Source organism: Cynocephalus volans, chromosome 10 (assembly GCF_027409185.1).
Source record: "Cynocephalus volans isolate mCynVol1 chromosome 10, mCynVol1.pri, whole genome shotgun sequence".
NCBI lineage: Eukaryota > Metazoa > Chordata > Mammalia > Dermoptera > Cynocephalidae > Cynocephalus > Cynocephalus volans.
In genome coordinates, this window is record NC_084469.1 from 82,319,379 (window position 1) to 82,347,077 (window position 27,699).

General features: G+C 38.2%; 1 protein-coding gene across 1 annotated transcript in view; it reads right to left on the reverse strand.

Annotated features, from left to right (window-relative positions):
• Positions 1 to 3,298: 3,298 nt before the first annotated feature.
• Positions 3,299 to 27,699, reverse strand: part of LONP2 (lon peptidase 2, peroxisomal) — a 100,415-nt gene continuing 76,014 nt past the window's right edge. Inside the window, exons 12-15 of the mRNA XM_063110765.1 lie at positions 17,706 to 17,848; positions 8,196 to 8,403; positions 7,587 to 7,777; positions 3,299 to 3,660 (exon numbers count right to left, since the gene is read on the reverse strand). Of these exons, the coding sequence (XP_062966835.1) occupies positions 3,445 to 3,660; positions 7,587 to 7,777; positions 8,196 to 8,403; positions 17,706 to 17,848 (758 nt within the window). The 3' untranslated portion in view covers positions 3,299 to 3,444. The remainder of the gene's footprint in view (positions 3,661 to 7,586; positions 7,778 to 8,195; positions 8,404 to 17,705; positions 17,849 to 27,699) is intronic.

The following is a 27,699-nucleotide window of genomic DNA, read 5'->3' on the forward strand; positions in this document are numbered from 1 at the left end:
CCTCAAGTGGACAAAATAGCATTTCTTGATAACCAAGGCACTGCAAGCTTTACTTACTTTTAATAGTTGAGTTGTAAAAGCCTGTGCATAAAGAGCCTGTGTAGGGCTGGCCAGTTAGCTGAGTGGGTTAGAGCATAGTGCTGATAACACCAAGATCCCAGGTTTGATCCCTGTACCAGCAAGCCACCAAAAAACACACGGGAGTACTGGTTTAATACATAGATCCTGAGGCCTCACCCCTCTGAATTAGAATTTGAATTAATCAGCATATTCAATTAAAAACCCAGCTGACTGTGTGACACACAAGGTGTCTTTGGGTAACATTTTAAAAAACAATATTAGAAAAAGATGCTTGACATTACTAGTCATTAGGGAGATGCCAGAGTACTATGTCACACCCATTAGAAGGGCTACTTATTATTTAAAAAAAAAAATGTCAGCAAGGATGTGGAGATATTGGAACTTTTGTACATTGCTAGTGGGGATGTCAAATGGTACATCCCCAATGGAAAACAGTCTGGCAGTTTTCAAAGTTAAACATAGAATTATATTGTCTTAGTTGTTTGTGGTTCTATAACAAAATACTTGAAACTGGGTAATTTATAAAGAACAGAAATTTATTTCTTACAGTTCTGGAGGCTGGGAGGTCCAAGAGCAAGGTGCCAAAAGACTTGGTGTCTATTGAGGGCCGGGTTTCTGCTCCTAAGTTGGTGCCTTGTTGCTGTGTCCTCACATAGTAGAAGGGATGGAAGGGCAAAAAGAAGCTAGCTTGTTACCTTAAGCCCTTTTATAAGGGCATTCATGAGGGTTGAGCGCTCAGGACCTAATCATTTCCTAAAGGCCCCACCTCTTAATACTATCACATTGGCAATTTAATTTCAAAACATGAATTTTGGGGGGTATTCAGATCATAGCACATATGATCCCGCAATTCCACTTCTGGGTATATACCCAAAAGAACTGAAGAGGGACTCGAAGAGATGTCTGTACACCCACATTCATAGAAGATTATTCTCAATAGCCAAGAGGTGGAAACAACCAACAGATGAATGGATAAACAAAATGTGGCATATGCATCCAATGGAGTATCATTCAGCCATAAAATGATGAAATTCTGACACATGCTACAACATGGATGAATGCTGACAACTTGCTAAGTGAGACAGGCCAAACAAAAGGATGACTATTGTATAATTTGACTTACATGGAGGCAAAATCTTAGAGACAACGTGGACCAGTGGTTACCAGGGTCTGGGACAAGGGTGGAATGGGGAGATATTTTTCAGTGAGTACAGAGTTTGTGATTGAAAAAAAGGGTGTATGTAGTTAGTGGTAACACTGTGAATTAACTGATGCCCCCGAATTATACACTTAAAAATGTTTAAAATGGTAAATCTTATGTATATGAGTATTTTGCCCAATAAAAAAAAAAAAAAAAAAATCAGTGAAAAAGCTTAGATTTCAAAGCAATACCACCATCCCCCCACAATCCAAACAAACCAAAAACAGTGCTAGAGAAATGGTCATTCTGTTAGGTTACACAGCAAGGGAAAATAATGCACCCAGGTTTTTTCAGTAGGCTCTTTTAAAAAGGAAAGGCATTGTATTAGTCCATTTCTGTTGTTTATAACAAAACACCTGGAACTTGGGTAATTTATAAGAAAACAAAATTTACTGCTTACAGTTTCTGAGTCTGGGAAGTCCACAGTCCAGGGAACACATCTGGTGAGAACCTTGGTGCTGGTGACAGTGAGTGATGGCAGACTATCACATTACAAAAAATGGTGGAGCAGAGACAGACAAACCTCTGTATTCACTTTCCTTTTAAAGCCTTACAAACCATGCCCATTACCACCATTTTTAATCCATTCATTATGGCATGGTCCTACAATCTAATCACCTCAAGGCCCCACCTTTCAGTTACCATAATAGGATTTCCCACCCTCAACAGTAAACAGTGGGGATTAAGTTTTGGGGGAACATTCAACCCAAGGCAGGCATGCTTAAAACCAGAGGGCACAGAAGATGTCCTAATGCTGCTTTATAGATGAGTACAAAGCTGCATGTTCAGGACTCTAGAGGAAGAATACAGATAACCCCAAGTTTTAAAAATGTTCTCTGTTGCCACGTTGCTGGGTGGAACAAAGTAGAGCAGTTTGGGTGTGGATTAGCTCCCTCTGATTGCTGAAAAAAATTAACAGTCGTAGTTTTATTTCTTTTACTCCCCCCATAAAATGAATACAAATAATATTACAATAGTTGATAAGATAGTCAGTGAAATGTTTTCAGATGTCCTGATGTTCTTTTCTGCTGTGCCATAACTAGTCCTAGGTCTCGATTTTTCCTCCCAGAACACATTTGGAGATTTTACTAGCAGGTCTGAGCACCGTAATTTGGGTAACTTGCAGACCTCAATCTCATCCAGGAAATTCCAAAATATCTCTACATATCTGTTCTTATATTTTGTAATATAAGATTCTGAAATCCATTACTGGCTAGAATATTAGAAATTGCTTAATGCTATTTTACACTGCGTTATAACTTAATCTTCACAACAACACTGAATTAGGTAGTACTATTTGCATTTCCCAGATGAGGAAAACTAAGATCCACAAAGTTCACTGAGCTTATAAGTAGAAGAGCCTGACTTCACAGTTGTCCATAGCCTACATGGAGTCACAGAAGATAGTCAACATAAAATCTACCAGATTTGGGAACTGTCACAAACAAGAAACAGAAGGGGAGGTACAGGAGTCAGGATTCCAAGCTTAGGGACCATCCCAGGATGGGTGGCTGCCTTGTTTCTGGGGACTGGACTTTTTTGAGATTACAGGCATCAGGGCAACATGTTTTTGTGAGGTGTGCTAACACATACCACTCTATCTGATACAAATTATCATGTTCTGAGTGCTACCTCCCTTTGCATAAGAAGGGACCTATATTGGGATATGCACAACTCATCATAAGGTGCACTTGAACACTTTTATTTTCCAAAAGAACAAACAGTTGGCTGTATTTTCATCTTTGCCCAGTTCCCCTTCTAAGTCACTGGATTCAGGATCCAGTAAAGTCCTGGAGGGCTTTGTAAAATACAGATTTCTGCCCCACTCCTCAGAGTTTGTTCAGGTAATCTGCCATGGGGCCTGAGAATGCATTTCTAACAAGTTCTACGTTCTGTTGTGGGGATCATATTGAGAACCACTGCTCCACATTTTTCCAGGGACACAGCAATCATTCCACTAAAGACAAGACAAGAATTCTATTTTTATCAATTTATTAAATTAACATATTTCTGTAATAAACACTAGCCACTACTTAAGTGAGGAACATTACTGTTATGATTATGTTCACAAATTAGGGAAATTTTGCTTTAATGGTGTGAATAAGATCATCTTTCAGTACCTTTTTGGCACTTCATAACTTCTAAAAGGTTGAGATTCGGGCCTACAGTTTGCTATTTAAGAGACCAGGTCTGACAGTAAAGCCACCATCAAAAGCTGCATTGAGAACTTCATCCAGGCAGCTTGCTGTGACAAAACTTAAATCCTGTCGTACATTGCCTGGGATTCCTTCAAGGTCTTTTTCATTCCTCTGAGGAATAATGACTTGCTTCAGTCCTGCTCTGTGTGCTGCCAGCACTTTGTCTTTAATTCCACCCACCTGTAAGGAGAGAAGAACGTTTTCAAAGTTAATGATCATCCTCAAGCTGTGAAAGAAACCCTGACCCACTTTTCTTTCCCTGAATTTAACCACCTGTTTTAAAACATCCAAGCCATCTTCTACTTTGTTATAGTATGAGCTAGGAAAGCCACTAAAAAGGTTAATAAATAGTAACCTAGACTTTTTCATGTTTCAATTAGTGTGATGTTAAATCCTTTTAATGGGAAAAATTTTTGCTAGGTAAGAGTAACTTCTGTTGAAGATTCCTTTTTAAAATATCGTCAAGGTTAACATTTACATTCCATTCTATAATCATAACAATCTTATCTTTTGGTTGACTCTGAAAAAGCATTACATTATTTTGTCCATTAACACTGTTCTTACAGAGCCACTTTAACCACTTTTTCCTTCACTACAGGCTTAAAGCCATGACCTCCCTTGCCATTTAATGAACAAAACATATCCCAAAACTATCTAGGCTCTGTGGAAGTTTAAAAATATGTCCACAATGGTCCCTTCAAAAGATGGACTCTAATTACCCTCACCTTGAATGTGGACCAGGCTTTGTGACTTGATTATAAGAAAGAGAGCATGGCAGAAGTGATGCTGTATGGCTTCCAAGGCTAAGTCATAAAAAATAAGCTTCTATCTTGATCTCTCTCTTGGATCATTTGCCCTGGAGATAGCCAGTTGCCATGTTTGAGGCCACCCAAGCATCCTATGCATAAGCCCATAAAGAGACCGGGGCCTTCTGCCAACAACAGGACCAATTTGCCAGTCATGTGAGTGAACCACGGTGGAAGCAGATCCTCCAGGCCCAGTCAACCTTCAGATAACTATGACCTGGCTATCTTGACTGTAAGATGAGACCCTGAGCCAGAAACACCCACCTGAGCCTCTCCTGAATTCCTGACTCACAGAAACTTTGAGAATAATAAATGTTATTGTTTTGGGGTAATATGCAGCAACAGATAACAAATACAGCCCTCAGTCATAGCACCTAGAACATGTAATCCCTGGAGAAAGCCCTCTTGGAGCTCTCCAACCATCTGCTCCAATCATGCCTGGCTGTTCTCTGGGCCTTCCTACACAGCTGCAATACTATCCCATTGTCATCCTCTTTCAAGGTTTTCTCCTTCATGCTGATGAAGTACACCCTCAATGTACCTTCTTTAGAAAGAGTGTAAGATAAACTCATTTCCTGCACGTAGGAAAATATCTATTTTTCTTTCACACTTGACTGATAGTAAGGCCACGTATATGAGACAAAGTAGATTTACAATCATTTTCCCTCAGAGTTTTCAGGGTACTGCACATCTAGTGTCACTGATGAGAAAGCTTTATTCTTGGTGATCTAAAAAGTCGAGAGGATGAAATCTTTTTTCTGGTTGGCATAGGCCCTTCCAATCTAAAGATATCTTAAATCCTAGGAAATGTTCCATTGTTTCTCTGGCCATTTGTTCTATTCCATTTTTCTGTTTGCTGGAACTCCTGTTAGATGTTGGATCTGCCAGACTGTTTTTCACTATTTTTTTTCTGAATTGTTCTTCGACCAATTCTAAAGCCACATGTTTAAATCCAAAACCTCTGTCTTATTCTCTGTTCCTGAATTATGTTTTCTCCAGTCTTAGCAAGTCCTTCCTTTAAATGCCACTGCTTTCCTTCATGTCTCTTGTAAAAAGCTTAAAACTGAAGGCTTACTAAAAGCTGTGGTGGGTTTCCTCTGCTGGGCATGGGGAGGCCTTTCCATGGGCTGTTATTTGCTCTGCGAGTAGGGGACAAAGTAGAAGTCTCCTTTGTTTTACAGAGATTTCACATGTCACTCCCATTCTCTTGGTCTATACCTTCTGGTTCTGAGCCAGCACTTATCCCAGATTTCTGTTGGGAAGATCACCTCCACCTCCAATTCTGTTTCATCAGCCAAGACACTTGTCTTCTCAGAAATTGGCTGAACTATCTTGATGACCCCCTCATTTTTGAGTGTTTAAATTTATTCCTTGCTTAGTCTACCATCTTGAACCAGGACACTGAAGTAAGAGTTTATGGTCAACAAAGCATCTGCTCATTTCCTTTTAGTAGCACAGCTAGTATGAACCACTACTGTCACTTGAAATGCAAGAGTTCCTGGGTAAGGTTAAGAAAAGAGATCAGTCATTCCTTTTGAGTATAGATCTACAAATATAATAAACAGAGTTTAGAAAATATGACTTTCTGACTTTATGACTGAATTAAAAAAATCTGGGAACTTAAAGCATCTGCAGTGATCTTTTAAAAAATTTTAATAACATAGTGATTGCGTATTTATGGGGTACAGTGTGATATTTCGATTCATGTATACAATGTGTAATGATCAAATCAGGATAATGAGCATATCCATCACCTCAAACATTTATCATTTCTTTGTGTTGGGAACATTCAATATCCTCTCTTGTAGTTATTTGAAAATATACATTATTGTTAACTATAGTCATCCTACAGTACTGTAGGACTCTAGAACTTATTCTGCCTATCTGGCTGTAATTTTGTGTCTGTTAACCAGCCTCACCCTGTCTCTCCTACCCCAATCCTCACTAGCCTCTAGTAACTATTATTCTACTCTACTACTGTGAGATCAACTCTTTTAGCTTCCATATATGAGTGAGAACATGCGGAATTTATCTTTCTGTGCCTGGCTTATTTCACTTAACATAATATCCTCCAGGCTCATTCATGTTGCCAAGAACGACAGAATTTCATTCCTTTCTTTATAGCTGAATAGTATTCCATTGTGTATATACACCACATTTTCTCTATCCATCTGCTATTGGACACAGGTTGATTTCACATTTTGGCTATTGTGAATAGTGCTGCAGTAAACACAGGAGTGCAGATATCTCTTCAATTACTGATTTCCTTTCCTTTGTATATATACCCAGTAGTGGGATTGGTGGATCATATGGGAGTTTAGTTTCAGTTTTTTGAGGAACTTCCATAAGATTTTCTATAATAGCTGTACTTATTTACATTCCTACCAACAGTGTGTTTTTTAGTGATCTTAATTTGCGATTCTATGATGTACTTTCACCATTACTTCATAAAATAAGGACTTTTTCAGAATAAAGAACATTCTCCCCCCCTGCCCCCATTTTTGCTATGAACCTGCAAAAATAGTGTTGCAGACTGGTACTGGTAACTAATGACTTCAAACCCAAAATACTCTCTCAAGCTCTGTGCATTCTATCACTGTTTCTATAAGCAGCTTAAGACATGGAGAGAGCCCCAAGACCCCGCATGTGTAGAACTTTTTCAAAAATTAACAATTAGATATGGTTAATCTTTACTACAGTTTCCATTCTATACTAGTTGTTTTTCTATAAACCTATCAACTATAGTAATCTAAGTTTTCTATAAGAGGATAGGAGGTCTCAAAGGAACTTCAAAAAAGTAGAATTTAGCTTAAAGCTTAAAAATAGCCACTATCCTATTTTACACATCTGCTATATTTTTAACAATTTGTTAACTAAAACAAGGCCTCAAATCTTCATGTTAACTGCTGATATTTCTGATGACCACACTAATGTTCTTTCCCTTAGCAAGTCTTCTCAGAAGGGAAAACATGGGGAAAATTGTCAGTTTTTCTTTTATTTGATCAAAACTTTAAAATATAAATTAGTTACAGGTATGAGGTGGTCTTCAAAAAAGTTCTTGGAAGGATCTTTCTTTTTTTGGCGGCTGGCCAGTATCATACTATCTTTTAATTCAATTTTTCCATGAACTTTTTGAAGTACCCTCGTATAAAAATTTAATATCTGTTTAAAACCAAAGTTTTCATAGAAAGAAGGCAAACTAGTATTAATTTAAATTTTAAAATACAATTGATTTAAATTAAAAAATTAAATTAAAAAAAAATATATATATATATATAAGAATAGTTTTTTCGTACTTACTGGAAGAACAAGACCTCTCAGTGTAATCTCTCCAGTCATGGCTACATCTGAACGTACCAGCCGCCCACTAAAAAGTGAGGCGAGACAGGTTACTATGGTAACTCCAGCAGACGGTCCATCTTTTGTGACAGCTCCAGCTGGGAAGTGCAGATGGATGTCTGTGTTGTCAAGAAGATCAAAACTTCCAAAAGCTTTAAAAAGGAAAAAACGACTTTAATGTAGAAAAAGTAAACCTGTTTTTTCTCCTTAAAAAGAAAATCAAAGACAAAAATGAATGTTTTGGGTAACTGAATTCTTTAAAACATTAATGAACAGTACGATTAGAGTAAGGGTCTGGAAGAATAATTTTATTCTATTCTAAGTAGGATTGAAAACAAAACAAAGCTTTTGAATTAGTTCCTAGTTTGGGCACTAGGCAAACAGTCCTCAATGGGAACTAGAATTTCCACAGAGGTTCAAAAGTGAAGTTTGTACTTTACTGAATGGTGTAACTAATCATTTAGAGCTCATCTAAATCTCTGTCACAGAATGCTGAGATGCCTCCTGGATCAGGACCCACATGTTCTTACTCACTCACAGCCATGTCCCAACTGTGGCTAGGTCACGTACCATTAGTCAGATGGTATTTCTTTGCGTTGCTACGGAGCCAGCTAATAGCAAGGTGAGCAGACTCCTTCATGACATCCCCTAGCTGGCCAGTCAGAGTTAGCTGACCTTCACCATCCATTCGACTTGCCTCCACGAACATGATTTCCCCACCTAAGGGCGTCCATGCCAAACCTATTGCCACTCCTGGTTGACTCAAACGCTCAGATACCTTGAAAGAAAGAAGAAAATGATCAGAGTTAGGTCAATGAGTACCAAATTATTTTCAGGCAGACTAAACTAATCACACAATCCTGTAAGGGTCTCCTTTCTGCATAGAGAACTTTACTTCACATGATTCTGAGTCACACCACTTACTGTCAGGCTCTCTGCCAAAAGAAATACCTAAACTTCCTCTTTGGTATTTATCAGAAGCAATTCTACCTTAAAACATGTGTGGATGACTTTGATTTTTAAGAGCTAGATCTAGTTACACATGCTCTAATATTCAAGGAATAAACCCAATAGTTTTATCTATTTAAAGTATCTTTATTAGACTACATATTTATACATACTCCAGAACCTAACTTCATTTTAGGCAATCATGAATTTGTTTCAGAAAGTAGAACCCCTCTTACTGACATACACGTAAGAAGTGTTAGCTCCAGAGGCCAAGTGTGAAGGTATGTATTATAACCCCCTGAATTTTACTTCTCTGCCACTTACCTTTACTTTCTCTGCTGTTGCTGCATAGACACTATAAAATACTGCTTTATGATGCCTAGGTTCCTTCCTATGTGATCAGAGGCCCACTGTGCTGCCTGGCTGCCATTTTAAACTGAACATGCTGCCCACCTGAGAATATGAGCCCAGGTGATGAGACATGTAGGTTAACACATCCAAGTTATGAAAACACAAAAAAAGGAACAGCTGAAAAACAGTAATGATAACTTTTACTGCACCCTTTGAGTCTCCAAATTTCCTCTCCTATAGAAGTTATCCATGTCAGAGGAACTGAGTACAATATGTCAGCCAAGCACTAATCCAAATGAAAGATTTTTCTCCAGAGAGGAACCTTTCTCACTAAAGAACAGCAGAGTCTGTAGCCTGAGTTTCTGGTTACAGGGCTGCACTGCTGATGCTTATTCCTTTTCCAAGGGGCTTTTGGACAGTAAAAATACTGATTTTAAAATTTGCTCCAAAATCATGTGTGGCATCCACTGAAGCTATTGGGTACTTATTTTCAGTAGCAAACTTAAAAATTAATTTTAAAAAATTAATTCTAATTAACTCCATATGATAGGTTAGAGATTTGGAAGGCCAAACTCCAGCATCAGCTGCATCAGTACCATGTACCACAGATCACACTTCCCTCTGGCTTTGGTACTTGGCCTGTTCTATATTTACTTGAGGAGAAAGACATGAAAGATCAATATGCAAAAAATCAGTACTATTTAAGGAAAACATAGAAACGACTATTTATAAAACAGTTCACAAGTTTGTTTTTCTAATATAAAATCACTTCCCTATACCTGAATGACATCTAGGTTGGGAGGGAATTTGCCAGGGATTCATTTCTTTTACTACATGGTTCCTTTCTAGGGCTGGGTCAACTAATCCTGGAGAATCATCCTCAACATACTGAATCATGTTTAATTTAACACAAAAAGCCATTTGTTATACTTTTGTTAGCTATAGTAATATCCTTTTCTTACAGCTGAATCTCAAAAATCATTTGTCAAAATAATAATACTAAAAGTATCACCAAAGAAGCAGTAGTAAGATTCTTGTTGATTACCTACCATTTTGCTTCAGGAAACCACGTCTGTTTCCAACACTCCCCATCTGCTGGAGAGTCTTGGTGCTCTGGGTAGAAGTAATTGGTAAACTGCTCATTGGATGGGCAAGCAGTGTAAATAAGTACATTTTGGCCAAACCAAAAGCATCCACGCTTACAATCACTGTTCTGACTTGATACTAAGTAAGTGTTCTACTATTAGCCTGAAGATGGGACTAATGTCAAATGTGTGTAAATTAATGTCAACATACACAGGACAGCTGAAGTTACTATCAAACCTGGAATGTCAGTAATCAAGGCTAACAGTGATTACCTAAGGAGTAAAGAAACTTTAATTCTTAGACTTGGAGTCAGTCTTTGGGAGCATGTGTTCTGAAACTGTAAGAATCAAGCATCCAGTTGCCTGAGAAATGATAGAGTACAAGTAAATATGAATTTAACAGATAAGATACATTCTCCTTTCTTGCTCTTGAATGCAGGCAGTTTTCCAGAACAATGTGTATCTTATAGCATTCCTTAACAATTGACTCAACATCATAATTTCTAAACAATGTTTATCTACCAGTACTTTCCAATCAGCTTCTGTCCCCATTACTGGTTTGTAGAATCATCAGTTATATTAGCCAAGACACACCTAGGCTTGAAGTTTGGAATGTTTTTCCCACTAGACGTCAAAGTGGGATGTGGGTATCTCAAGTTCATTTTTGTCATTCAACTTCCCACTCATACTATTATTATGCTACAGTTTCCTTATCTGTTAAATCTTGTTCAAAGAAATGGTGTTTCTTTTGTAATAATTCTGTCAATAAGGTAATATGCAGATAGCAGAAGTATTTAAAATATTTAGGGAAAAACCTGATTAATAATAGAACGTCTTATAACCTGTGGTTGCATTTTTAATACTGCAATACGAGTGTTTAAAAAGCATTTGAGTAATCACTGCCAATTTCACACTGCACTTCCCACTTGGTTCACTAAAAATTGTGATATTTGACTGAAATAGTAAACATGCACAATTCTTTGTGACCCTTCCAAGCCTCGACCAACACTTACAGACCCATCAAAAGGACCAAGATTTTACATTCATCTAACAGGCCTTTTACCAAGTGTTCTGAGCCAGGCTCTATATTACAGGTTATACAGATATAAAAATGAATACCTTGTGGAAATGACAGACTACATAAGAACATCAGACAAAGGAGCAATTATACTCCAGTGTGGGGAGCTACAACAAGATATCTATAAGTGCTTTTATCTACAGGGAGCCCTGAAAAGGCAAGGGTCCCTGTATGGAGAGATGGGACCAGTGTCACAGAGAGGCTGAGCAGAGTCTTAAAATGTGAGTAGTAGTTTGCTGGGCAGAGAAGGGCCAGCAGGTGCCAAGGAATGGAGACGTGAATAATTCTGTGGGCCTTCTTTCCAGGGACAAGCATGGTGCCATGCTAAATGCAAAACCTGAGCTGTCAAATTTCTGTGGCATGTGTGCAAATCTGTTCTGTAGTGAAGTTTACACCATCAATTGGTTTCTTTTATAGCTCATATAGCATATTTTATGTTCCTCCTAGGGCTGTCACCACAGTAGCTCATCCATCTGGCAACTTCTTTAAAGTCTCTGTACTGAGATCCTAAGCCTTGAATTCATGAATATTTGATTTTTCTAGTTGTAGATTTGTTTCAGCAGCATTTAGAAAAGCAAGGGCAGATTTTGTTTCCTTAGGAGAGGTGCTGGGGTCTACCACTGTCATCTCTTAGGGCAGTATTAAATAGCTCCAGTCTGGCTAGACGCTCGCACTGCTGAGAACCAGTTGCTTTCTGATCCTTGCAGTAGGTAGGACCTTTTCTTGGCACCACTGATTCCTGATGGGGCACTGGACCAACCTCGATGTGCAGAGTCAGCTGTCTTCAACAGGGCATGCAGCATGAAGCCAGGCTGTGACACAGCATGCTTAAATGGAGGGCGATGGAGAAGGAATCTACCACCATGATTCTCTGGGGCATTTAGTGTTTACTCTTTGCCTGTTTCTCTCTTTTATTTTTTTGATGGTGGGGGAGGGGTCCTTTTGTTTTGTTGGCTGGCTGGTACAGGGATTGAACCCTGGACCGTGGTGTTATCAGTACCATGCTCTAACTGAGCTAACCAGCCAGCTCCTCCTTGACCATTTCTAGCTGCTGATTTTGTTTGCTTGAAAGGCAAGCATGATGATGGAATCTCCTGGAATTCACCTTTTGATGCATTCTATTCAAGATGCTTTGAAAAATCTGCATTCTATCTTCTTCCTTTTACTATTTTCTAAGGGCAGTCACCATTAGATAAGGGCTTTTCATATACCATGGTCAGAAGCCAATACTAAGTCTTTAATACAACGTCGGGGACTATCTTAAAAAGATGAAGGAAGAATCAAATGACAGAATCCTGTCCCAAACCAGGTATACTAGTCGTTTGTCACTTTTGGGGGTACCTAATGTCCATTTCCCCTCTTAAAATCAGCCTGATTTCTTGGTGACCTACTCTTTTCACGTAGTCTCTATGAGGCAGAGAACCCAGGATCTTGTCTGCCCCCCAGAGAAAAAAGGCATAGCTAGGGAGGGGGCATGTGGCCCAAGCCCACCTGATCAGATGGTCCCTCCTCGGACATGGAGGAAGTGTTCCGAGCTAAGTCTGCCCTGCGAAAGCACGTGTGGCATGAACCAAGTCTAGGCTCCTCGGGACAACTACTCTCACTCCTGCTCCTTCCATTCTTTCTCCTACAGCACAGGGAAACTTCTTATTTTATTTTATAAAAGTGAGTTTAACTGGTCTTGTTTCTTTAGCAAGCTTTACCATATTAGAAAAGGTGACCTATGATACTGTTCCTAAATTTGAAATCTAGACGAAGTTCCTAGAACCCATTTTTCAACCCACTAAGAGAATTCTGCAGGGATATAACATTAATAAAAGGGTACCTTCTTGCCTTTCTTCCTAACCGCCAGTCTGCTAGGTTAGTAACATTTTTTGTTAGCAATATATTTTTGTAGACTTGTCTTCAGTCAAAGGAAAGAACAATAAGGGGTGAGGTTATTCAATGAGGATACAAAATGAGGATTATAAAAACAACAGGTGTTTTTTAGTGATTGGGGATAGGTCTGTTTTTAGGGAGTATGGTTGTTGCAGGAACTCGTATTTGTTCATTTTTAAAGCATGTATTGGGCACTATGATGGGTGCTTTATACACATTAACTCACCAAATTCTACTTTCTAATAACATACGTATAATTATCCCCATGTATCCGAGGAAGACATCAAACTCAAGGAGGTTGGGTTTATCATGGAAGGCCTCCTTGCTACTTTCATACCTTATTCTTCCTCCCTTCTATTAAACTCCTGCTTATGACAGCTGGCTTTTCCATCCTCAATCTCTCCTCACTATCTTCTACATTCAGAAAGACTCTTCTCCTTCCTTAGACCCTAACTCCTGCAATTATCCTGTGTGTCTTCTGTGAATACATAATGCCAACCCAGAACCTAGCTTCTCGGTTCTTTAAATACCTCTTGAACTCAGCTGTACTCTCTTCCAGGTCCTTATCACTAATATAAACCATACTACCTCTGAAGCATGAATTTTAAACATCTCCCTTCCTGAATGTCACTTTCTTATCCTTCTAGCTCACTTGTACTCATGCCACAAACTATTCCACTTTCTCATTATATACCAGCTCTGTCTGAGCTTCGCCTCTCTCCTTGTGCAGCTAACATACTTTGCTCCAGCAATAATCTTTTCCTTGTAAAAAAAAACTCAAATTCTTGCTCCTTTCTTTATAATATCCTGCAAAGGATATCCTTTCTCCTATTATAAACCATTTCCTCCACTCACACCTTGGATCCCATCCCTTCTCACTTTCCCAAAGGCTTTGTTCCTATCGTACCTTCTGTCCCTCCAACATTAGTCCTGCTCTCTCCACTGGATTATTCTTAGCAGCAGCTACTATCTTGCAACATTCTCCCTTTGACATCCATATTCGCTTCTAGCTACCTCATTTCTCTGTAATCACAGCCAAACTTCTGAAGAGTTGCCTACGCACTAATTCTATTTCCTCATCTCCCATTCTCTCTTCAACATACTCCAACATCTACCATCCCCACCACTCCTCGTGAAATTGCTCTTTCAAGGTCACTAGAAACCTCCATGCTGTCAAATCCAATACACATTTTACAGACCTTTTTCTATCTCAACATGCAGTAAACACATTTTGATGTTCTTTCCTTGAAATATTCTCCTCTCGTTTTCATGGCAGCATAACATACTTGTTTTCCTCTTCCCTGATTGCTTGTTCCTTTTATTCCCCATTTTTCCCCTTTATTTTGTCCTTTTCCCCATCTTTTTTGATGGCTCCTCTTCCCTCTACATCATCCCTAAATAATGGCCTTCCTCAGGGCTTGCTCCTAGGCTACCTGCTTTTTTCTATGTACACTTTTTCCTTAGGTGATCTCAGTATTTCCGGGGCTTTACATATCCCCTATTTTCTGACAACTCTGTAGTTTAAATCTCCATCTTGGATATCTCTTTTGAGCAACAGATCTGCATATCCAAATGTCTCCACTTAGATGCCACAGAGATATTTCAAACTTAACATGTTCAAAAGAGCTCTCACTTTTTTTGCAACATGCCTTCCTCTCTTCCCTCCACCAGTCTTCCCCATCTCAGTAAACGGCACTACCAAACAAATACCCTGAACTCTCACAGAAACCTGTAAGTAACTTTTGATATATTTTCTTCATTCCCCCATATGCAACCCATCAGCAAGTCTACCTCTGCCTCTGTTAAACCTATCTCTAAAATATATCTCAGATATAGCTAGAGCAGTTACTTCCTATCTCAGTACCACCCTGTTTGTTTCCTTTATAGCATCAGTTTCAATTTGTAGTTATGTGTTTACTTATTTTTTTCTACACTAAAGCTCCATGAAGGTAGAGGTCATACCTTGCTTATTTACTACTGTATTGCCAGAAGCACGTTAGGTCCTTAATAGTATTTATTGAGTGAGTGAAACTCTATCTAGAAGAAATGACAGACCCTAGACGTTTACCTTCATGGAGAATACAGGCATTTAAACAAAAAAAGGTACCTTACAATATATTGGGAACACCTCAACATGTATTCCAAAATTCCAAAATCTCTCCCTTCAGATTCTTTACCTAGGAAAGCACAAAGAAGGAGAAAGACAAGACTGGCCATTGTGAATTCTTTGCAAAGAGCAGAGGACCTGCTCAGATGTACCTGTGCTATGTTTCTCTAATGTAATAAACAGAGCACAAGCTTTGGAAATCAGTCAAGCCTGGGACCAAATCTCAATTCTTGCATAAGTTGTGTCTTCTTGAAAGTTACTAAAACACTATAATCTATTTCCTCATCTGTTACTGGGAAGACACCATGACTGAGGATTAAATCATTTGTAGACAGCCTTCCTTCCACAGCCCTAATGTCTATCAGATATACAAATGGGAGTGGCAAGAAGTCGAGCCCAACTTCTCCCATTCTAAAACTGAGCACTACAGTTGGTAAGAATATCAATGAAAGGCCAAGCCCGTGGCGCACTCAGGAGAGTGCGGCACTGGGAGCGCGGCAACGCTCCCGCCGTGGGTTTGGATCCTATATAGGAATGGCCGGTGCACTCACTGGCTGAGTACCGGTCACGAAAAAGACAAAAAAAAAAAAAAAATATCAATGAAAATCTGATGTAGAGCAGAAGCCTTTTTTTAAAAACTGCCACATGTGCCACTCCCTTTTGGCAGGAATTATCTGGGTCTGAGAGAGTACTGTTGAAGAGTGGAAAGAACACTGGACTTGGAGTTAGCTGATCTGAGTTTGAATACTGACTCTACTAACTGTGCCTTATGTGAATTTGCGTATTTCATTTAATCTCTTTAAGCTTTTCCCTTGTGTATAAAATGAAAGACTCCTGGCACAGTGATGGCTCTCAGGGACAGTAATGAAATGTTCCATAAATCTTAATTTTGGATGAAAAAGCTGAGACAGAGTGTGGTTAATTAATTTGGGGCTGATGGTCATCAGACTGCTATAGATGGAGAAAGAAACCCCAGGCTACAAGGTGGATTCTTTCAAGTGTGAAAAAGATGAAGAAAATGTTCCAACTCTCAGACACCAGAACTACTATTCTAAGATGCTGTTTATAAAAGGCAAAATGGCTACCGGAGTCTTCCTATCAGATTCATTTTGGTGAAAAGTGTCCACATGTAATAGCTCAGATGCTACAAGGAAAATGATGATATCAAAGAGAGCTGTTAAGCAGTGTTTAAAAATATCTCATTTCTGTTCTTTTGGCTCTTTCTTTGCCAAAACTGTAGGATGTCGGCAATGCTTCCAAACCTAACATCACCAGAAATGGCTGGGAGAAAAGGATATATGCAACAGAAACATGCAGTAATCTTTGTTTTTATTTGTCACTCTAGTTTAAATTCTCAAAGAACTCCTGGAATGTACGTTTTCTGGAAAGTCTACAGAAAAAGGCCATTGGACATGCAGGAGTCAGAACCTGTTTATGTCTTCACTCACAAAATCACTGGATTCTCTCAGAACAAGAAGTCAGATTTTGTTCACTTTCTCAACCAACGAAGTTTTGCCCAAGTTCTTTCAAAACTTCGAAATCCAAATCCAAGTTGGCTGGTTAGAGTATGGTGTTGATAAAACCAAGGTCAAGGGTTGGATCCCCATACCAGTCAGGCACCAAAAACAAAAACAAAAAAAACAACAACCATTCAAATCATGATATCTTAGGAATTCAAATAACTAAAATAATGCCTCTGGTTCTATTTTTCAAGTCCAGATTTATTGTCAAGAGTAAACAAGTTCTTCCGTAAAAGGCTCATTAGCGTTAATGACCACCTCAGAGTCAAATAGATAAGATGGATTTGGGGACTATAAGAACTTGAGGAAAACCATATCTACTAGTAATGATTTCAAATGTTAGGTGGAGAGATTATCATCTGCATAATTTATCAGATATATTTTCTGAAAATATTTTTTCTTTTAACTGACAAGAAGGAGGTGATGGTAAAGCTAAATTCAGTAGTATAATGCAAACTTTTTCTAGTAACTGACCTTTAAAGCTCATATAAGCACCCTATAAAATATTTCATAATGTCCTCAGCAGTCATATTCAAATACCAATTTCCACCAGATGCCTCAACTCGGTCCTGGGGCCCAGGCCTTCAGCTGAGACACAGTTAGGGAGAAAGATGGAAATAGGGCTAGATGTGTCCATGGGGTTAAGTTTCTAAAGAAATTATGCAGTAAATTACTGAAAAGATATTATCTTGGTCTATACCAACAGCAGCCTGAAGCTAAAGCTATGCTCATGTTTTCAGACATTTTTTGGGGGCCGATTCCCTATCTCCTCCCTCAAACATTTGACAGCACGAATAAATCCTTAATTGAAGTACATACAATAGGAATGTAGAATTTTTCTAAAGAGGAAAGTCAGAGAAAGTCAGAGACCCTATTCTTAAAATGGAACTGGATGGCAGATAATAAGATAAGACTGGGTTTCTAAAGGAAGAAATGACAGGGTCTCTGGTTCATCACATTAAAGAGTAAAACACAATACCATACAGAAAACAAGTTTCCAAACTTAAGATAAAATTCAGTCTCTGGCAACACCCAATTCTACTTCTCCCCCGATCTATTAAGCAAACAACAGAGTGAACCAATGTGTACCAACAAAGAAATCAGAATTATTACCTCCATTTCATACATCGGCGGCCCAAGGATGTCTTTCAGAGCATGAAAATCAATCAAAATCGGCATTTCAGGTGGTAGAGCCAGGTCTGTAGTGTCATTAATAGATTCAGGTTTTGCATCTTCTAAGACGTGTTCTCTGCAACCTAAGAGAGAAAAATTTATTTAGAAGATCTAACAGATTTGCAGAGTTGAAAACTCATTAGCAGTAAATAAATATCAAACAGAAGCACAGTGGACTTCAACAAATTCAGTCCCTTTTATGCATTTATTAAGCCACAAAAACTTACCTTGTGTATCTGTGGAACACAGGTGAAAGAATAAGTCTTTCAAGAACCCCTTGAAGGTGATATTTGCAATTGCCTTGTTCACTGACTTTATTCACTGTCTATCTCCCCCACTAAAGTGTAAGCTCCAGGAGGGCAGCAACCTTGCCTGTATTCTTTTAACCATTATATTCTTAAGTCAAGAAGAATACCTGCCACTATTCAACTAATGGCCCTTAGAGGTCAGATACCAAAGAGTCAAAAGCAATAGATTTACTTTGTGCAATTCTCATAACTCAGGGCTTGTGGCAAACTTTTCAATTCCCTTTTCAGAGGAGTTTGATCAGATATTCCATTTTGTAATGGGCAACATGAACTTGGAAATAATTGAACCCATATAAGCAATGCCTCTTTTGTAAGCATATAGCTCAACTCTAATATCATTTTCCAATAAATAAATAAAATTGGCAGTGTGAAGGTAAGAGAATACAAAGCCTGGTTTGAAAGCCCTATAATAATGGACTATTTCTTTTATCCTCCTGAGAGCTCTGGTTGGTTAAAATCGTGTCAAAGTATTAACTCATTTTGGTTTGATTCTGGACATACAGGGAGCAGGACCCAATTGACCTGTCAGATGACATTCTCTATTGGTCTTTGTCATTCCAGTTCAAGTAAAGAAAAATATTACATAATCTGTGGCTAGAAACCTAAAATGAGTAGAAGTTTAAACATGTACAAAATATCTGGTTCTATTCTATATCATTCCTAGCCTTTTCTTTATTTTAGTTTTGCCACAATTATTCTACTACTTGTACTATCTTATGAAGTGTTTTGATTTAAAAGCTTTCTTTTATGACCTTTTTTTACATACTCCCTTCCTTCTGCAAGTGGTTACTGTATATACTAATACACAACATATAGTAATTATAGTTACCTAACATTGTATATCTATACATGACTTATTTTAGTTTTGCTATGATTCTTCCATTCTTATATTTTGTGTAGTTAAAAGAATTTTTTTCACTACTTTCCTTCCAAAGTGATTACTGAATATATTTAATAGTAGTAGACCCTAATTTTAGACTCTAGCAATAATACCTAGAGACATCCTGGGGTGTCACTAAATGATCCTAGTGTGAGCTTTAGGATGAAGGGTTCTACTAGCCTGCTGGGCTCTACTGGGCTCCTCTTCAAGACTGAATCATGAATGATACAGGAGAGAAAACACAACAGTTCACATTTTCTGCCATTTGATGGCTATTTGACAGTGCAAATTATGCTATGCAAAGAATTAAACCTCTCATTATCTATTTCTGCAGGACTGTTGTGAGAATTAAAAAGAAGATCCTTTGCAGACAGCAAAATGCAATATACATGTTGTATCATAAGTGTAAGTCTTGAGTTACACATGTTCTTCTAATCATACCTCTGTAATTTCATTTGATCTTCCAAGGTTTGACTCAACCATATTCTAGGAAGTCTTCTTTCACAGCACTTACTTGTTTCACAAAACCTAGCTATTTCTGGGTTACTCAGTAGCCTGTGGAAAAAGGAGATTTTTCTGCCTGCTGCTCTATTTGCAGTGTATTCCAAGCAAAATCAATGACCAAGGGTGGGAAAGCACTCAAATGATCAGTTTAACTACATGTAGATCTCAGAACAGAAGAGAAAGCAGGTGTTGCTTAATTAAAATTAACACACAGAAAGAAAAGCACTAGCTGTCTAAGGTTACTATACTCTAAAGATGCAAGGTAGTGGTACTCTGAAACTTCAGCCAGTGCACAAAGAGGCAGCAAGCTTCTGTACTCTGTAGTGCTTTGTGACAAGCTTTACTGAGATCTAATTACTGTTTCCAGCCTGTATTTCACTATCACAGGAGGAAGTAAAGCTGGATGGGTGAAAGCCGATCCACAATTATGTAACCAATGCTTTGGGACATCCAATCCCTTTCCAAGTGTAGTACTGAATTCAGTGCTTTGAGTGCTGAGGGAGTGGGGGCGAGGAGAGCTATTTCTAATGTAACTAGACCTTTTAATATAAAAGATGGCACTTTAGGCACAGCAGCTGTGTTACAAAAAGTTCAATAAACTCGGAACTAATTTGCACTTCAAAATGTTCCATCATTAGAACACAAGCCTAGTCAAGAAAATGGTGCCAACTAATTGGGAGAGATAGGATAGCACTGGATTTTAAGAATCATCCACTGGACCTTGTGTGATGCAAAATGAAGAGTAAGGAAATATTGGGTTTTCATAAAATACACACTTTGATTCCTCATTAAAACAAAGAAAACATCATCTCACAAAGATGCCACTCAAGGAATGAGGCCCAAGTTCTATCAGAACCTTTTGAGTCCTGTGCACAAGTTTTCAAGCATTCAGCTCTGGTATCATTTTCTTCCTTGTCAGAAGGGATCAGCACCAAGAGGAGACAGTGGCAGAGTCCCTAGGTTTAATTGCTGGCCTTGCACAAGATTGTAACATTCAAGCAAGATGGGCTTTTTTAAGGCAAAGAAAAAAAATACAACAAAAAAAGGTTCAACATTCCAATATAACATGGATCTTGTCCCACAAATCCTTCCTACTGGAATTGGGCAGTTTTCTTCTTATGTGCCCTTCTCTTGGACTAAAATAGTGGATCTTAACAAATGGAAAAACCAATTATTTCACTGAGAAGCAAAAGTTTAAATTATAAAAGCAAGATACCATTTTCTGGTTACAAAAATAAAGTGACTAGTAAAGAAGTTTAAGAAATGACAAAGGCCAGTGTTAAAGAAAGTGAAGAGATCTTCTTGAATGCTTGTTTTTGAAATATAAACTGCTTTCATCTTTCAGGAAAGCCATTTGGCAATATACTGAAAGCCTTCCAAATATTCATAATCTCAGACTCAGTGATTCTTTTTTGTGGCAATCTATGCTTAAGGACTTACACAAAAATACAGACAACAGTTTATGCAGTTACTCACCACAGCATTACATATAATAGCAAAAACTAGATCCAATGTAAATGACCAACATTAGGAACAACGTTAAATAAACTTTTGTATATCCATCTGACAAAACACTGCACAGTCACTACAATTTTCTAAGTATTTTGAAGTAATGTGAGACAATTCTTTTGAAACAGGTTAAATTGGGCAAGGAGGAAGGTATAAATTTCACACAGCATGATTTTTACATATATAAAAAATGATATAGTCCAAAATATTAAGAGAAGTTATTCTTTAAAGTTATGAGATTAACATTATATGAAATAGTAAATAATTGTCTCCAATCCTGGCTCTGGCTTCTTAGTTGGCCTTGAACAAAGTTATTTTACCTCTTTGTATCTGGCTTTCTAGTCAGTAAAACCAGAATAATTATAGTGCCCTTGGAGAGTTGCTAGGAGAATTTAATAATGCTTTTAAAAGCTTTAATATGTACAGATGAGAGGTACTGAGTTATAGTATTAGCTCCCTTTTTAGAGTCGTATTTACTATATATACTTCTAAGACACATATTCTTACTCCATAACCCTTTTGTTGTAAGAAAACAAAAAGTTCTCTACACCTAATTCTACCCAAGGGCCCACAGACAGGGCTCTCACTACAATGGCATGACTGCTGGGAATCATGTAAATCAAATATGTACAAGAAAAAAGAAAAAGACATCAAGCCTCAAGACTCGCCCCTATGCTATACCATACATACTACTTCACACAAAGACTACCTTATTAAAACTCTCTTTACAAATAATTTCGAAGACTATTCTTAAAAGTAATAAAGCACTATTAAATAGAGGTTATAAGGACATGGAAAAATAAAATGAGTAGGATAAACTAGCTCAACCTCACCTACTTCAACTATTTTTCTCACTTAAAAGAAATAAAACTGTTCTGAAAGTAGGAGGGAGTTAAAGTTTTCTTAGTTGATTTACTCTGCTCAGAGAAATCTCCCAGCCCTTCTTTCTAGGTATTATCGGCCTGTTCTGAGCCTAAATCAGGACATAGCCTAGATGGTCAGGGCATAACCAAGGAATTTAATGCATTAAGGTAGCAGACAAGCAAACAGCACCTGGGGCAGAACCAGCAGCGCACTCTCAGTATGGACTGCGGTGACGGCGGCTGGCAGAAAGGGAAATGTGGGTGTACTCCCCAAGGGGACTCAGCCATACTCAATAGCTGATGTCACCACAGCTATTAAAAAAGTAAATTCTATAGCTACAAGTAACTCGTCAGCCTCCTGAGGATTAAGTTTTTACTAAGCATCTGTCACTAGAAAATGACCAAGTATTCTTTCCACCCATTTTTTTCCCTCCGCCATAGGAAATCATTGAAATGTCTTTCCTGATTTCAATGAAAGCAGGCCCAAGAGGCAAAGAATCATGGGGATGGGGTTTGGGGGGAGATGGGAACAAAGATATTGAAAGGGGAGGAAAGGAGGAAGGATGAAGGGTGTAATACCTCGAAAGCTCCAATAGCTCTGTAAAAACACACACACAAAGAAAAAGTTCCTTGCCTTCTGAATAAATCTTACAGCAAAAAACAGTATCTCTTGGCAGGTGATCCAACCAATAGAAAGTAGCAGAGAGGTCAGGAATGTAAAAAGCCTAACACCAACAATTCCCCAGAATGTAGCAGAAACTGCAATGTATCTAACCACAGAAATCCCTATAAGATCTATAATCTTTACTCAAGACAGAAAATTTTAGTTATCACTTCTTAAGTGCACATACTGCACTTTTGAGCCCAGTCCCATGAGTTCAAAAGCTACATACATTTTGTGGTATAGGGGTATAACAGGAACCCATTCTTCTAGATTATGAAAGAAGTGTTCATTTCCACAAAGAGCCAGCCAGTTTTTATTTATTTTATTTTATTTTTTGGCAGCTGGCTGGTACGGGGAAACGAACCCTTGACCTTGGCGTTATAGGGTCGCACTCTAACCAACAGAGCTAACGACCCAGCACCACCACCCCCCTTTTTTTGAAGAGCAGGTTTTTAATGCATGTGGGGTAGAGATGGAAAAGAGAAAGATGGGTGTACAATACTATTATTGCAGCCAGTATTAAAACAGTATCCAGAAACAGGGGGCTAATTCCCCCCCCAAAAAAACTACTACTATTTGTCATACTAATATGATGTCCTTGGGAAACAGTTTCTTGAGAATATCTAGGTTGCATTCTGAGGCTTAGGAAGAATCAGGAATTCAAGAAGCACAGAGAAGAACCATGATACATAAAATTTTATTTTATTTTATTATTTTATTATTTTTTAAAAGATGACTGGTAAGGGGATCTTAACTCTTGACTTGGTGTTGTCAGCACCACGCTCTCCCAAGTGAGCCACGGGCCAGCCCCGATATATAAAATTTTAAAAGCTGAACAGAAACTGAAAGATCTGGTGCAAATCTCCATTTTATACCCAAGGAAAACGAGACCCAGAGAGGTTAAACAAATTTCTTGAAGTCCACAGTAGTCAAAGACAGTACCAGGACTCCTGACTCCCAGCCAGAGATGCCTTTTGTCTCGGCCTAAAGTCCAGTCTAGAAAGCTACCTTTAGCTCAGGAGTTCCTTGACAAGGCCAGGCAATCTGGTGATAAATTTAGAAATTAGATTATTTTTTTCCTGACTGAAAATAACGAACAAACTGGTATTATAAACATAGATTAGATTCCCTTCTTCTATGACTGTTGTCAGGAAAAACTGCACTAGACTTGGAAATGAACAAAACTAGATTACTGGATGTATTGTCTAGTGTTCCCTTCTGGGCTGTCTGTGTCTTAATTGCCTTTCATCTATTTTTCATTTCTGCAAGATGTATAAAACTGTTAGAAATGCACCAAAGATTCTTGTCCATAGAAATGAAAATGAATTTTGTCCAGTAGCAGTACAATTGAACCCTCTTCCACCTGTCCCCACCTTCAGGAGGCCCTGGGGTCAGACAGCCTGGGTTTGAAGTCTAGCTTTCACTGAAAAACTGTGTGACTTTGGGAAAGTTCCTTAACCTCCTTTTTTTAAAGCTGCTTTTATTATGGCAGAATACTCATATATATCTATAACATAATATTTATCATTTCAACCATATGTAAGTGTATAATTTAGTGGCACTAAATACATTCACAATAGTGTTATAATCATCACCACTATCTATACCCAAAACTACTACTACATTTCTTACATAAATTCTGTACCCATTAAGTAATAATTCCCCATTCTCCCCTCCCTGCAGCCCTGGTAACCACCATTCTGTTTCTATAAATTTTACTATTTTAGATACCTCATCTAAGAGGAATCATACAGTGTTTGCCCTTCTGTGTCTGGCTGATCTCACTTGGTATAATATTTCAAGGTTCACCCATGTCGTAGCATGTATCAAAATTTCATTCCTGTTTAGGGCTGAACAACATTCCACTGTATGTATATACCACATTTTGTTTATCCACTCATCTGTTGATAAATACGTGGATTGCTTCCACCTTTTGGCTGATGTGATTAATGTTGCTATGAACATCAGTATAAAATATCTGTTCCAGTCCCTGCTTTCAATTCTTTTAGATCTATACTTAGGAATGGATTTGCTTGATTATATTTTAGTTCTATGTTTAATTTTTGAAGAACTGCCAAATTGTTTTCTACAGTGGCTGTACCATTTGACATTCCTGTTAGCAATATACAAGGGTTCCAGTCTCTCCACATCCTTGCCAACACGTGTTATTTTCCATTTTTTTGATTATATCCATTATACTAGGTGTGAAGTAATATCTTATTGTAGTTTTGATATGCATTTCCCTAATGACCAATAAGGCTGAGAATCTTTTCATGTGCTTATTGGCCATCTGTATATCTTCTTTGAAGAAATGTCTCTTAAAATCCTTTGCCAACTTCTTTTTTTTTTCATTTTTTTTTTTTTTCCATGTTTCAATGTAGGAATTCTTTATATATTCTGGATATCAATACCTTATCACATATATGATTTGCAAATATTTTCTCACATTGTGTAGGCTGTTTATTCATTTTTTTGATAGTATCGTTGAATGCACAGAAGTTTTTAATTTTGATGAAGTCCAATTTATCTATTTTTTTCTTTTTGCTGCCTATGCTTTTGGTGTCACATCCATGAAATCATTGTCAAATACAATGTCATGAAGATTTTTCTCCAATGTTTTCTCCTAAGAGTTGCATAGTTTTAGCTCATAAGTTTAGAGCTTTGATCCATTTTTAGTTAATTTTTATATATGGTGAAAGGTAAGAGTCTAAGTCCAATTTCATTCTTTTGCAAGTGGATATCCAGTTTTCCCAGCACGATTTGTTGAAAAGACTGTCCTTTCCCCACTGAATGGTCTTGGCACCCTTGTTAAAAATCAATTGACCATATACGTGAGTGTTTATTTCTGGGCTCTCTATTCTACTTCATTGGTCTATATTTCTATCCTTATGCCAATACCATACTGCTTTAATTACTGTAGCTTTGTAGTAATTTTGAAGTCAGGAAGTGTGGGTCCTCCATTTTGTTGTTGTTCTTAAAGACTGTTTTGGCTATTTGGTGCCCCTTGCAATTCCATGTGAACTTGAATACTGGCCTTTTCATTTCTGTGAAAAAGCCTGCTGCGAGGGATTGCACTGAATCTGTAGATCATTTGGGGTAGAACTGACACCGTAACAATTTTAAATCTTCCTTTCCATGAACACAGGATGTTTTTCCATTTACTTATACAAGTCTTTCACCTCCTTGGTTAGATTAATTCCTAAGTACTTAATTCTTCTAGATGCTATTGTAAATGGAAGTGCTTTCTTAATTTCCTTCTCAGATCATTCATTTCCTTAACCTCTTTAAGCTTCCATTTCCTCATCTGAAATGAGGAAAACAGTACCTATACTTCAAACAGTTGTTATAGGGATAATGTTTATAGGATATAGGGACAATGAAAGCAATATTGTAGCTACTGAGTTTAGACTTGGAGCCAGCCTCCCTAGGTTAGAATCTTGAGTCTGGCATATACTAGCTATGAACCCTGGCCAATTTATTTAATCTTCTGTGCCTTTGTTTTCTATCTGCAAATTAATCTAAAAATAATACATATCTTACAAGGTCATCAGAAGATTAAATAAGTAAATACATGTAAAATGCTTGGAACAGAATCTGGCACATAGCAGGAACTTTCTAAATGAGAGCTATTCTTCCTGCCAGGATTATCACAACAGCCTACTAATTGGTTCTGCTTAGTTTTTCTACTATCCATTTTATTTACTACTTGTAAATGAATCTTTCTAAATAACTGTTCTAATTATATTATATCACTTGCAGACTTAAACATCTTTATGAGTTTTTCACCACAGATTAAGGAAATTACTAACTCCTGAGAGTTGCATTCAAGATCCACCACAGCATAGTGCCAAATTAGCTTTCTAATCCTAGCTCCCACTATTCTTTTTTTTATTTAATCATAATTGATCATACATATTTTGGGGATTCAGTGTTGACATATGTTGATCAAATCAAAATTACTAGCATATATATTGTTACAAATCATACTTATTCTTTATGCCTCTTGTCCAGTCTCTCCTTATCCCCCTCTTCCTCCCACTTCCCACCTCTGATAACCCTAGATTTCTTCTCTCCCTCTGAAAGAGTAATGGTTACTCTGCTGACTTGTTGCCTAGATGATCTGTCCAATGCTGAGAGGTGTGATCAGGTCCCTCAGTATTATCACAGAGCAGATGCTTCTTCTGTCACTCTAGAATGGGCTTTATGGAGAGAGACATCCTGTTCTTTTTTTTCTTTGGTCTCTGCTGGTGACTCTCCTTGTGTCAATGCACTCCAGTGGCTGGCTGACCATCTGCGTGGTGGTTCTGATGTCTAGCCACTTTTGTGGCAGCCGTGGTTACTGTGCTGGGCCACCCATATGGAGGTGATGTTTTTGGCATGTTCCTTGGCACTGGTGGTGTGCCTGGTTGTGGGGGGGGGGGGGTCTGGTCCCCAGCTTGATGCCCCAGGTCCCCAGGCGGGCTCCTGAGGTGCTGGCCGTGTGCCCGGTTGTGTGTGGGGGGGGTCTAGTCCCTGGCTCCATGCTTTGGGCCCCCAAACAGGGCCCTGAGGTGCTAGCGGTGTGCCTGGTTGTGGAAGGGGGTCCAGTTCTCAGCTCAATGCCCCAGGACCCTGGGTGGGGCTAGCTCCCACTATTCTGAAATGCCTTTTCATTTGAAGGAGTAACCACCACCCAGACAGTAATTCAACAAAAATTTATGAAGCACAACCTTGAGAAAGAAATGAGGCCCTAGTTTCCTTACCTGTAAAATAAGAGTCTACTCGCCGTATACCATTCACCCTAGTGCCTTATAATAAATAGGTAATTGATTATGGTCTGTTGAATTAGACAGAATTTGGGCTATACAATTCATAAATTTTAATAACACCTGTGAACAAATGACAAATCACTAAAATACTTAAACTTACTTTAACTTGCCAAAAATTACTAAGTTATAATGTTAACTTTGTCAAGTAAACATTTTTAGTCAGTGAAAATTATGTAACAAAATTATTTCTGAATGATTAAAAATTTTTCTTGAGAGGTGAATGCCATCACACTGGGTTCCTGAATTGTGGAGCAGAAGCAAAATGGAACTTGGATATCGGTGTGATGAACTGTCCTTGTGTCAGGGCATTGGAGGTATGTTACTGGGTGTATAAACAGCTAGTTGGCAGAGAGGTCTACATGAATCAGTAAGGGGAATACTGTTTACATCTCAACTCT